Source organism: Leptonychotes weddellii, chromosome 4 (genome assembly GCF_054177405.1).
Source record: "Leptonychotes weddellii isolate Sample4059 chromosome 4, ASM5417740v2, whole genome shotgun sequence".
Classification (NCBI taxonomy): Eukaryota; Metazoa; Chordata; class Mammalia; order Carnivora; family Phocidae; genus Leptonychotes; species Leptonychotes weddellii.
The window spans coordinates 162,420,080-162,433,088 of NC_138372.1; the positions used below are offsets into that span (position 1 = coordinate 162,420,080).

The following is a 13,009-nucleotide window of genomic DNA, read 5'->3' on the forward strand; positions in this document are numbered from 1 at the left end:
TTTAAGTAAAACAGGTGGTAAAGTTTTTGCCTTTAAAGCAGAGAGATTTTACTGTGGGTTGGCAATCTCTGGGAAGCATTCTCGGAGGAAAGGAGATTTGCTGAGCTTTGAAGGATGTGTGCCATCTGGAGAAGTGAGATTAGTCTCTTTGTTGCAAGTGAGGGGCCTCTAGAGAAAAGGCAAAGGGGTGCAAGAGAAAGCAAGGGGTACATTTGAGATTAAGAACCTTCAAATAAAGGTTTATATAGCCTCATTGTAGAGGGTATTGGGTGATAATCGTGTTGACCATGATTTCTGATTTGAAATTCCAGTCATGTCATTTAATAGACTGAGTGTTCTGATCATTGGTGGAGGCCAGATTATGGAGGAATGTGAATGACAGACAAAGCTTCTCCTTTATCTACTTTAATTCCTAGGCAGTGAGGAAGTTTTGAACACTTGTGACCATGGGAGTGATGACAGGTAGAGAGAATGGTTATAGAAAGAATATTTTTGCCAGGTATTGATTGATTGATTGCCGAGTATTTAGATAAGATTTGTTCAAATGGAGATCTGTAAAATAAGATTTTAAAAAATTTACATAAACCTTGCATACATGTGGCAATCATAACCCATTTGACCTTATTTGTTATTTTTAATTTATTGACCAACAATAAAAAATCACGTAGTATAGCCAAAATAGATCAGGCATACTACCCAGTATACAGAGGTCTACATGTTATAGTCCCGGCCTTCAAAGAGTGATCTAGTGAGGAGGACCAAACCATGTTTTAATAATTACTGGCCTTGTGATCATGGGCAGGTACCTCAGTTCCTCATCATGAAATGGAAATTATAAATAGTTCCTATTTCATAAGGTTCTCATGAGGATTAAATGAGTTAATACAATTCTTTGCTCACCCTTTCTTCCCTAGTGTCAATGACAGCGCCTGGCACATGGTTAGCACTTGATGAGTATTTGCTTAATGACTGAAAAACAGTATGATAAAATATAATAGAGATAAGTACAGTGAGCTAAAGGAACATATAGGAGGAGCCTCTTACCCAAGTTCTGAAGGGATGTTGGGAGGTTGCACTGAAGGCTTTTTGGAGGGCATTGAGACCTGCAGGATGAGTAGGAGTTACCCAGGTGAGCTAGAGAAGCATCCCCAGGCAGAGGTGAGTTGAGTGAGAGGAGTCATGCACAGACTGTATGATTCCATCGATGTGTGCTGCTTTTGATAATGCTGAAAAGCAGAGTGGTGATTGCCTGGAGAGGAAGACAAGGACTGCAAAGGGCATGAGGAATCTTTTGCAATGATGGAAATGTTTGTATCTTGTTTTTTGGTGGTGGTTTCACAGATATACAACTGTCATAGTTCAAATTATAGTTTATTGTGTATAAATAATTCCTCAATAAAATTAGTGAGGGATTAAAAAAAAGGGGTGAGAGGCAGTCATATTTAAGTAATGATGTCGAGGAACTAATACAGAGGGAGAGGTTAAAAAACCAGGAAAGAGAGAGGCTAACTTGATGGAGCCAGATCCTGGGCCATGTGAAGCAAACAGCAAGAACATAGGCAAACTGATTTCTCCAAGACAAGTCCTCCAAAAATAGGGCACTTTCACTTTGCAGGGGCAGGGTTTCTTCATTCAGGTTCTGTTGACCTTTTGATCCAGTTGGTTCTTTGCTGTTGGGTTATCTTGTGCATTGTGGGATGTTTATTAGCATCCCAGGTCTCTACCCCAGATGCCAGTACACCCACCGCCCAGCTGTGACAATCCAGAATGTCTCCAGACATTACCCTGGGGAAATGAAGTCACCCTGGTTGAAAACCACTGGTCTGGAGGGCACTGAGGGCACTGAGAAAGCAGGGGTGTTTTTGCCAGTAAATTCTAATCTGATGACTTCCATCTTCTCTGAGAAGGAGAGGAGCTCATTTGATGTCAGAGAGGGAAGAGAGGCGGCAAAGTAGCAAGTTTGAGGAAAAACAAGTAGGTAAAAAGTAGGTTGGCGATGGAATGACAAAATAGCCAGAGAATGTGGAGGGGACAGTTGAAAATGTAGATTTATAAAATTTTTAGTTGTAGATTCACCACTTAACATAATTTTTCTGTCTCCCTTCCCACCTCCTCTAACAATCCTAAAAAGCATTTAGTTATTTGGACTATATATGACCAAAATGTTTAGGCTGATAACTGATTTGTTGTCTGAGGGTGGGGAGTACCGGCAGACCTGTGGCCTGTCACCTTTTAGGGGGCAGAGACAAATGAAAGTTTGCCAATCCCACACTGGGGGCCTCTTGTTCTTAATATGTTGGCTAAACAGAGATTCATGCAGTTCTTAATACCTTCTCATTTATTAATTAAAAGAAGGCTTTATAATGCTGTCGGCAAGTTTGGAATCATTTTAACATGTTCACTGTTGTATATGTAAAGGAGTAAAATAGGCTTAACAACATAGTGTAAAATTTTAAAATTGAAATAAATTTGTTTGAAACCTTTTCACTAAAATACATCCCATTCCCTACATATTGCATTTAGTTGAGCTGTTTCTCTATTTAGGAAGGTGTTAGAATAATTCATTGCTTGTGAAGGTATATTTAAATATTCTGCCTAAATGGGGGCATTTCTTTAACTTTCTGAAAAGTCTATATCTAGAATGGTGAATATTTACGGTAAGGAGGTTATAGCCAGAAAGGTTCAGCATAAATAATGGATTAATCACGAATCCCAAATGGGGACATGTGAAGCAAACAACGCTTAGAAATAAAAAATAACTATGAAAATACAGATAGCCTATTTATCTTGCTGTTCTTCTTATTTTTAGGATGGCCTTGTTAAAGCGGACATGGAGAAATTGACATTTTATGCGGTATCTGCCCCAGAGAAACTGGATCGAATTGGTTCTTACTTAGCAGAGAGGTTGAGCAGGGATGTTGTCAGACATCGTTCTGGGTAAGGAAACTAATTGCTGCTAATACTGTATCTCTGAAAATTCTTCCTAAGCTAAGTCATTCTGTACATTGTTTTGTCATCTAGTCATGCAAAGATGATATGTGGAGGATAAAACATTGTAATATTTTACAAGGAAATGTATACCATATAGATGTTTGCAGCTTTTATTACTTTTCTGATGGTCATGTTTTAAGAATAGACACATGTGAGTTAACAGAGTTGCCTTTAGCCTAAGCATCCGTTAATTTTTGGTATTTTAATATTTCTTTAATGGAAACAGTAGAAATTGACTCCCTTAGTGTATTTATCAGTAGAATGATGAAAAAGAACGTTAGGCTTAGGTATTAAGGTCCAGAGAATGTAAGCATGCTGATTTGGACCTGCACTAGCTATATACCTACCTATAAATAAAAATCTGCCATCTTACTCCATTCATTATGCTTGAACAGTAGTAACTTGGATAATTTGGATTATCAGTACTTTTCCATATGCATTTTATGATCCTTATTTCTTAGAGTACTCCATTCTTCAAGTGATACTGGTTTTCCCTACTTCCATATTGTTACCTCTTAGAACATTTTAGTGAGTCTTACGGTTATTGAAACAAAGTTATCTAAAGTCAATTTTAATTTTTAGTATAAGCTTTAAAATCTGATGAATTGTAAGGTTAAATTTATGAGATGTTTCCTTATGATACTCTGTTGTTGCTGGTAATGTTTTTTACACTCATATTTACAAATACAAATAGATTATATTGGAAACTTAGGCACATTGCTTATAGTAACTCTTTTGGGTCAGATACAAAGATAGATGGTTAGAAGTCTGGAAAATAGAAAATGTCCATGTTTCCAAAGAAAAATATACACAAAGCTAATATTAAAGAAGCTTTGAAGAGTTTGGAAAGGAGAAGACAATGGGGTGGTAGTACAGTATAGTTTTTGTATACTTCAGCATGAGGGTTATTATATAATCGGAGATCATTAGTGTTTGTGAGAAGTGAGATTTCACTTAGGAACTACTAAATTTGCCTTTCTCTGTTCTGTGCATTTACATTTAATTATTCCAATGAAAAAGCACCTAAGAGAATTTGGAGAGCTAGAAATGCTTTGACATTATTTTTCTCTTACACTTAGGTATGTTTTAATTGCTATGGAGGCGTTGGACCAGCTTCTTATGGCTTGCCATTCTCAGAGCATCAAGCCATTTGTAGAAAGCTTTCTTCATATGGTAGCAAAGCTGCTAGAATCAGGGGAACCAAAGCTTCAAGTTCTTGGAACAAATTCTGTGAGTAAAACTGTTCTCTAACTTTCAGGTTAATTAGCGTATCTAGACTTGATATCTTCTTAGAATGTTTTTACCCGATAAAAACAAATGCTTTGTTCAGGGCGTGTGGACAGACAATGCAGATGTAGGTGATTAGAACACTCTCTCTCGGGGTGCCTGGCTCATTCAGTCAGCAAAGCATGCAGCTGGATCTTGAGGTTGTGCGTTTGAGCCCCACTTGGGGTATAGAGATTATTTAAAAATAAAATCTTAAAAAAAAAAAAGAACACTGTCTCTAGCTTTTTCTGTTGCTTCTTGTGAAATCTGTGATACTAACCATTCATAAGGAGCATTGGAAAATCTGTTGGCCATTAAGTAAGTTCTTCATACTCAGAGGCAATAGGAGCTCCTTCTGTAAACGATCACTTGGTCTGTATTCTTACTTGTGACTTTCAGTAAGTGAAAAGAGAATAAAGTTTCTCCTTCTAAGAATTTTCCAGAACATTTAACATTTTAATGGTCATTTAAAACATTTCTGATTTATTTCAAAGTAATATGCTTTTTGTAGTGCATTTGGAAAATCAAGAAAACATGGAAGAGTAAACAAGACACCTGTAATTCCAATATCCGGAAGTAATCTTTTAATATTTTTCTTTTTTTAATATATATTGGAAAGTGAGGAACATATTTTAGGTAGACTTTTGTGTGTGTGTTTTTTCCATTTACATTTTTGAGCATTTCCTGATACAATTTAAGGTTTATTTACTTATTTATTTATTTTTTGCAACGGAATGTGAGTTTTAATTTTTTCTCTGGGATTCTGGAAGATTCAATTCTTCATGATTTCACAGTATCTCTGTCTTGTTTGTTTGTTTGTTTGTTTTTCCACAAACTGATGCTTTCAAAAGACATACTGTTACCTGGGCTGTTTTATTTTTCATGTCTTTTTTTTTTTTTTTTTTTGTATGTTCAGTTAGCCAACATATAGTACATCATTAGTTTTTGACGGGGCACCCGGGTGGCTCAGTCGGTTAAGATTTATTTTCATGAAAAATAGAGATACTTGGTTTAATATTTTCTGAAACTTCACATGGTCAGTGTGTAGTATGGGAATCGTGACAATTGGAGTCAAATCCCTGCACTCTTACGCCAGTTCCACCACTTACTGTCACTTGGGACACATGATTTCACCTCTTGAATTTCAGGGTTCCTATCTGTAAACTGGGGATAATGATACAGGGCCATTGGACTGATTAAATTGTGTGAAAACACTTAGCACAGTGTATGGCAACACAGTAGGTAATGAGTGTCAGTTTAATCTCAACCAAGTGTAGTATTTGTGGCCCTTTTCTAGATAATACGAATCATATAAAATTATCATTTAAAACTGAGGACTTAGCTCTGGCGGAATTAATTTAAATTGTTTTGGTATCGTAATTTCATTTTCTCACATTGATTTTATCCTTAGTTTAGTTTTCAGGAAAGTATTGGTAAATTTGGTTGAATAATTCTTTTGGTTATAGTCTTCCAAGCCATCAGTCTATATATCCTGGCAGGTGTTTCTATATATTTAAATTTGCATGTAAAGTAACAGTATGCCATTAGGCTGTACCAGAAGTAACACGTCACTGAGTGAACGGAAAGCTAATGAGAAAGACATAATAAGGAGCCTTAGGGCCAGGTCTGTGACACAGGTGGGGTATTTAAAACTTCCCAAATGCATACATATTTCTCTCTTTTTTATATCTGGAAAGGAGGTAGAATATATTTTACCATCTCAGTATTTTTCTTCTCTATTGAGTGTACATTTCCTTCCGTTTATGTCTCCTTTCCGTGTCCCATCTTATTGGTATAAATATTACTCATTTGTGTGTTAAGTCACAGCTGTCAGAAGATTTGGTGCCCATGATTAAGGAATAAAATTTTCTGCAGGTTTGGGCCTGAGGTTATCATTGAAGTACGGTCAGTGTCTAGGAAATGGAGAAGAGCTTTAGAGTAAGACCTTTCCTTCTAGAGAGTGGGCACACTCAAAAGGAACTGGATTAAAGTGTTAAAGTTAATATTTATAAAGCTATATTCTTGATTTTCTCAAGTTCATTAAAAAATTCCTTTTGTATGTGTGTAGTGTTTATGATATTTTGTATGTTTCATTTGCTGCTTATTTGGATAGTTCTTGTTAATGTGACAAATAATGGATGAAATGTGTTCCAAACTTTCCAAAAGGTGATAACATGTTTATATATTTTTTTTTAGTTTGTCAAATTTGCAAATATTGAAGAAGATACACCATCCTATCACAGACGTTATGACTTTTTTGTATCTCGCTTCAGTGCCATGTGTCATTCCTGTCATAGTGATCCAGAAATACGAACAGAGTATGTATTATTTTACTCTATGAGTTATTATTATTGTAGGCTCCACACCCAGCATGGAGCCCAACCCAGGGCTTGAACTCATGACCCTGAGATCAAGACCTGTGCTGAGATCAAGAGTCGGGTGCTTAACCGACTGAGCCACCTAGACGCCCTTACTCTATGACTTAGAGTCATAGAGCGGTTTATTGATGAGTACTGTGTTTTGATTACCATAATACATAATATGGTGTATTACGTAACGATTACCAAAGGAAATGGGAAAATACACACTTTTTTCCTGAAATATGTCTTTCTATTGCTTTAGAAGGACTGGCTGAAGTAGCCAAACTGAGACTGGTTTCTCAACTTAGACTAAAATTCCTAGTCTTTACTGTAACCTGGAATGCCCCTTTCTGCTCCCTCTGCCCCAGTGTCAGATTCTGTGGGCCTATCATTTCTTGTTCTTTTTGCTCTTTCCAGCCACATGGTCTCCTTGCTGTTCTTGAACACATCAGGCACAGTTCTTCAAGGCCTGTGGACTAAGTGATTTCTGCCTAGAATGATTCCCCAGATATGCACAGGGCTTTTTGCCTCACCTTGTTCAGCTCTCTGCTTACATGTCACATTCTCAGGGGAGTCTTCCACTGGTCACCTTTTATTTATTGAATATCAGCCTCTCATCCCATCCCCAGTTACTCTTTTATCTTCTTCTCATCTCTGTTTCTTGTTCCTCTATGGAATATGAACTCCAGGAGGACAACGTCCTTGTTTTGAGGACTGGTGTATCACTAGTACTTTGAATAGTGCTGAGCACATAGTAGGCTCTCAATAAGTACTTTTAAGTACTTTTATGAATACATACATAAGTTGAATGAATGAAAGAATATTACTGAATCATTGTCAGCCTGAGTTTATCATAACAACTGGGGTATTTTTAAACATTTCTTCTGGATACTTCCTAGTAATCTGGAATCAAATACTTACCTGCAAACACAGTCTATAGGTTGATATTTATGTGGAAATGAGAAGCTTTAAAGTTAAGAATTGACATCAAAATGAATCTGGTAAAGAAAAAGTAGTTTGAATTTTACGATACTACAACTAAAAAGAAAGAAACTAACTTGAGTTCAGAGAGTTATTGTAGGCAGTTTAAAGTCAAGATTTAGCATGTTTGTAATTTTTAGTTTTCTTTTAAAATAAGGGAATGCGCAGAAATATAAGTAGCTTTTAGTGTGCAAGCTACAGTGTAGCTTGGTTTATAAAAACCAAAACAAATGTAAAAGGTTATTTTAACATGGAGAAAGAAAGCTGAGAAGTGATTTACTAGTTGTTTTCAGATACAAACACACTGTCTGACACGCCATAGGTGTAATTTTTCCTCAGCTTAGTATTGGCCATTTAGAGTTATACTGTTACTCCTTTATTATGAGTGTAGAGCCTTAGAATGGTGGAGATAACTATAACTGTCTTGCTAATTTCCTCTTTTTTCCAGTTTAAAATCTTTTTTTTTTTCTCCCTAAGGAACATTTAAAAAATGTTTTATAAAATTTGTCCCTCTTCTGGGGCCCCTGGGTAGCTCAGTTGGTTGAGTGTCTGACTCTTGATTTTGGCACGGGTTGTGATCTCGGGGTCCTGGGATTGGCCGCATGGGGCTCTGTGCTCAGCAGGGAGTCTGCTTGCGGTTCTCCCTCTCCCTCTGCCCTTCTTCAGGCTTGCACGCACGCGTGTATGCTCTCTCTCTCTCAAATGAATCTTAAAAAGATTGTCCCTGTCCTCAAAGGCTGATGTTAACTTACTAATGGGGCAAAAAGGTATAAAGATTACCTAAAGAAAGTATAGTTTTTTTTTGTTTTTTTTTTTTTAAAGATTTTGACAATTTTGTTTTCTTTTAAAATATGGTAAATATGCAGAATGTAGTATTTCTTTAATATTATAAGGATTAGTAAACTATACAGACATTTCTGAAATTTTGGTGGAAGTGAGTTTCACATATAAACTCGTGTAGGTGAAAAGTGTTTGTGACATCCTAGTATTTATGAAAGGATACATTAAGAAGCTCAAAATTTAGGGGAACCTGGGTGGCTTAGTCGGTTAAGTGGCTAACTCTTGATTTTGGCCCAGGTCATGATCTCAGGGTCCTGGGGTTGAGCCCTCCATTGGACTCCAAGCTCAGTGGGGAGTCTGCTTGGGGATTCTCCACCTCCCCCAAATAAATAAATAAACATTTAAAAAAAAAAAAAATTCAAAAATTATTAAGTGTCTTATTTTTAGGTATGTACTGCCCCCTAGTGAAAGATCTTGTCTTTTGAACATATTTTTACCTAACATTTTTCACTAATATTTATAAGAAGAAACTTGAAATTTTCTAAATAAAAATGAAAAGCCTTATGGAGGGCACCTGGGTGGCTCAGTTGGTAGAGCGACTGCCTTCGGCTCAGGTCATGATCCTGGAGTCCTGGGATCGAGTCCCGCATCGGGCTCCCTGCTCGGTGGGGAGTCTGCTTCTCCCTCTGACCCTCCTCCCTCTCATGCTCTCTGTCTCTCATTCTCTCTCTCTCAAATAAATAAATAAAATCTTTAAAAAAAAAAAAAAGAAAAGCCTTATGGAACTTTTTCCTAATTCTCGGTCTTTCCAGAATTATATATTTGAAATTCCAAAATGACATTTTGTTTGAATCACTGTGAAACAAATGAGTAAGCCAAAACGCTTTTAAGATTTAGGATTTGATTTTTTTTTTTTCCTGCTTTGTTTTAAGTGAAAGTCCTTTTGGTTTTCTTCAGGCATATTAATACTCCTTTTTAGGTTCTAACTTAGTTACTTATCATTCCCTTTATTCTTAGCAAAACTGTATCAAATAGAATTCAGGGCTCTAGGAAATGGGGCTGAAAACTTAAGATTTTCTTGACATATTTGCCCTGCAGAAATGCTTCCCACCTGTAAAGTACTACATCATAATCTTAAGCTCTAATTTTCTAAGCAACCTTCAGTTACGGTAGCAATCATCATCAGCATAATAATGATTAACAATAGCAGGAGCAGCTAACAGTGAGTAATTGTGTGCCAATTTATTTAACATCTTACTGGGTAAACACTGTAATTGAATTAGCTCATTAACTCATTTAGATCCCTACAACATTCCTATGCTTTAGTCAAGACAAGTTCTATTTTACTGATGAAGAAACTGTAAAATTCCTTTAAGGGCATGGGTAGAATATATTGGTTAGGCCAGATCTAGATCTGAATTGGATGCCAGGTGTTGATCTGTAGTAGCTATAGATAGTTCCCCCCTTCTTGTAGCATCTTGTCCATGTGCTCTTTGCCACTTTGTGCTTGGTCCTCTCATCACCCAGGGAGTAACAGCACGCACACAAAGGAGACACTATTATAGTAATACCAGTCTTGCCCACTTGTGATAGCTCTGCAAGAGTCTCTTGAGACTTTGTTTTAGAAGGCGAAATTTATAGACACAGCTTTGAAATAGGCAAAATCTGTCTTTGTGTTTCCTGTTCACTTTCTTACCTGTTCAGTATCCTGTTACCCTTTTCTCCATCTGCCATTCCTCAGTGCCTGTGTTATGTCCTCATGGGTTTGTAAAGCATAGTCACCCCCTTCCCCATATCTTTCATTCTTCAAAACCTGTAACTTTCAGAAGACTTGGCTGGGTAAGCTAAACAAACCTCTACTGGTGAATAGTTCGGTAGAAGCAAAAAAAGAAGTAAATAACAATCAAATTGGGCCAGAAGGAAGTTGTTTGGGGACAAATGGGTGATCAGGTTAGCTCTGCTTGTGAGATTCTTCCTCCCCGGCTTTTATATGCTGTTTTCTAATCATATTTCTTCTCATTCTTGAACATACAGACTTTTTAAAAAAGAAGAGTGCAGAAGAGCGAATAGCTTGAGGAAGTTGTGGGTTGTGATGGGACAATAGGGCAAGAGAGGGTCTCTCCCTATGTGGATAGATTTTAGTCACACATATACATGATGTGTACATATGTTAGTATACATGGATGTGTATGTTTAAAAATGGCTGAGGTTATCTGTGCTCCCATTTTGGTAGTTCTCCTTTGTCACAATACCTTTATGGGAACCAGCTTAGTCTTCCATCTATGTGGACTGTGGGAAGTGAGAGGTCCTTGGGGGAGAAACAGTGAAAAAGTCTGAGGAAGCACTGAAGGGTGTTCAAGAAGAGTGAAATTCTTTTTTCACTCAGCTTTGAGACTTCTAGGCAAGAAATGGAGACTCTAGTTCATAACAGTTTGAACTATTATCATCCCCTTAGGAAAACCTAATGCTTTTGATTAAATTCTTTTTTATTGAAAAATAATGCATAGACTTGATATTATTATACTTTACAGTCCCTTTAAACTTTAAGTGCTGATTTTAAAAAGATGGTTATTCAGAGTAAATCTTGGGGCACCTGGCTGGCTCAGTCAGTAGAGCATGCAACTCTTGATCTTGGGGTCTGAGGTTGAGCCCTGCATCAAGGGGGTAGCGATTACATTAAAATCTAAAAAACAAAAACATAAAGTAAATCTCTTTTGGAACTGCCATACCTCTATCTTAGATTTTTGAGATTCTAATTTCTTAGACTTGTGTTATTTTCATTTTGTTGATTGAGATAATAATATTCACTTGGCATCCATTCTCTTAGCTAAACAGGCAGACTTGTTTATATAACCTTTTTCATGACTCAGTTTTTTCTTTTTTATAGAATCCGAATTGCTGGAATCAGGGGTATTCAAGGAGTGGTTCGCAAAACAGTTAATGATGAACTTCGGGCTACCATTTGGGAACCCCAGCATATGGATAAAATTGTTCCATCCCTGTTGTTTAACATGCAAAAGATAGAAGAGGTTGACAGGTATGGAATAAAGATACTAGGGTTGAGGGTGTGTTACTTTTGTATATATGTATGTGTGCTTGCTTGACAGGATAAGCAAGTTTTGTCCTTAGTATTATATAAATAGTGGTCTCGTAAACTTGAGTGAGTTTAAATATGTGCCCTTTCTGAAAAAATTATTCATCTTTAGGCTTAGTAGACCACAGATTCTTACTCATACATTTAGGGTTTTATTTCTTTTAGAATAAATGTACACTTGCTGCTTGTTACTGAGCATCCAAATTGCTGTTTGAATTAATACTGAAAGTTGCAAGTGTGAGAAACAGAAATTACAGCTGAACATATGTTACTCTTTAGAGATCCAGGATGCTTTTTCTTAGGCAGTTAGAACTAACCAAAATAATAATGGTAATTGCTATTCACTTTTTTAAACAAAAGGTTAGACTGTGTTTGTTTCTTATTCTTAGGTATTTTGGAAGAAAAGAAGAACGTTTTAACATTTCTGCAGAGTCACGTCTGTTCTGTTAGCTGTTAGAACTGGTGTTAGAGTTCTTGCGTGCAGCTTTCTTCATTTCCCTTTTTGTTCCCAGTCGCACAGGTCCTCCTCCTTCCCCTTCTGCCGCTGACAAAGAAGAGAATCCCGCTGTGCTGGCCGAAAACTGTTTCAGAGAACTGCTGGGTCGAGCGACTTTTGGGAACATGAATAATGCTGTCAGACCAGTTTTTGCGTAAGGAGTTGGTATTTTCCTGGTTATTTGTGACTGTGCTGTACTGATGCTGTGTTCATTTCCTTACAGAGGGCGCTTTTTGCTGGTATGAGTGTGTTATTAGTGGAACGTGTAGCATTGTGGGCAGAGTATAGGAGTGAGTCCGACATCCTGTGTTTGAGCACTTTTCAACCACTGCACCAGCTTTTTCCCCTTAAAAATGAAATACAGTCTGGTGCATGAGATCCTGTGCATCATTTATCGTGAATTTCTACTCTCAGACCTTGAAATGTGTATGCACAGTAAAATATTAAACAGTGCCCAAGTGTGATGTGTATCATTTTAGTTAAGTTCTGTGGTCATTTCCTCGTAGTCCCTGGCTTCTGTTTCTTGGCTTGCTTTCTCCTGTGGTTGGACTGCCTTGGTGCACGCTCACTTCTCTAAATTTCACCTTACATCTGTGACTGGTCAGAGCAGGAATATTTAATATCTCATTGTACATCTGGTCTCCCCTCAGGGAAAATACATTTGTGAACTTTGAGTTTCTCCACAGAGATATTCTCTCTTGAGCCTTGTTGTCAAGCTTTTGTGTTCTAACTCAATCATCAGGTGATAGATCTACTGTATAATATTCTGTGTAGGGGCGCCTGGGTTGCTCAGTCATTAAGCGTCTGCCTTCGGCTCAGGTCATGATCCCAGGGTCCTGGGATCGAGCCCCACATCGGGCTCTCTGCTTGGCAGGAAGCCTGCCTCTCCCTCTCCCACTCCCCCTGCTTGTGTTCCCTCTCTCGCTGTGTCTCTCTCTGTCAAATAAATAAATAAAATCTTTAAAAAAAAAAAATTCTGTGTAATTTCTGGCCATTTTTACTAGTTTTTGTTAATCATTTGCCTCATCCTTTTCCCTTCCC

General features: G+C 37.4%; 1 protein-coding gene across 4 annotated transcripts in view; it reads left to right on the plus strand.

The window, feature by feature from the left end:
- Positions 1-13,009, plus strand: part of EFR3A (EFR3 homolog A) — a 109,608-nt gene that overhangs the window by 39,969 nt on the left and 56,630 nt on the right. For all 4 annotated transcript variants that reach the window (XM_081816557.1, XM_081816560.1, XM_081816558.1 and 1 more), the window contains 5 exons: positions 2,810-2,937; positions 4,071-4,221; positions 6,454-6,575; positions 11,266-11,415; positions 11,985-12,122. In XM_081816557.1, the coding sequence (XP_081672683.1) occupies positions 2,810-2,937; positions 4,071-4,221; positions 6,454-6,575; positions 11,266-11,415; positions 11,985-12,122 (689 nt within the window). The remainder of the gene's footprint in view (positions 1-2,809; positions 2,938-4,070; positions 4,222-6,453; positions 6,576-11,265; positions 11,416-11,984; positions 12,123-13,009) is intronic.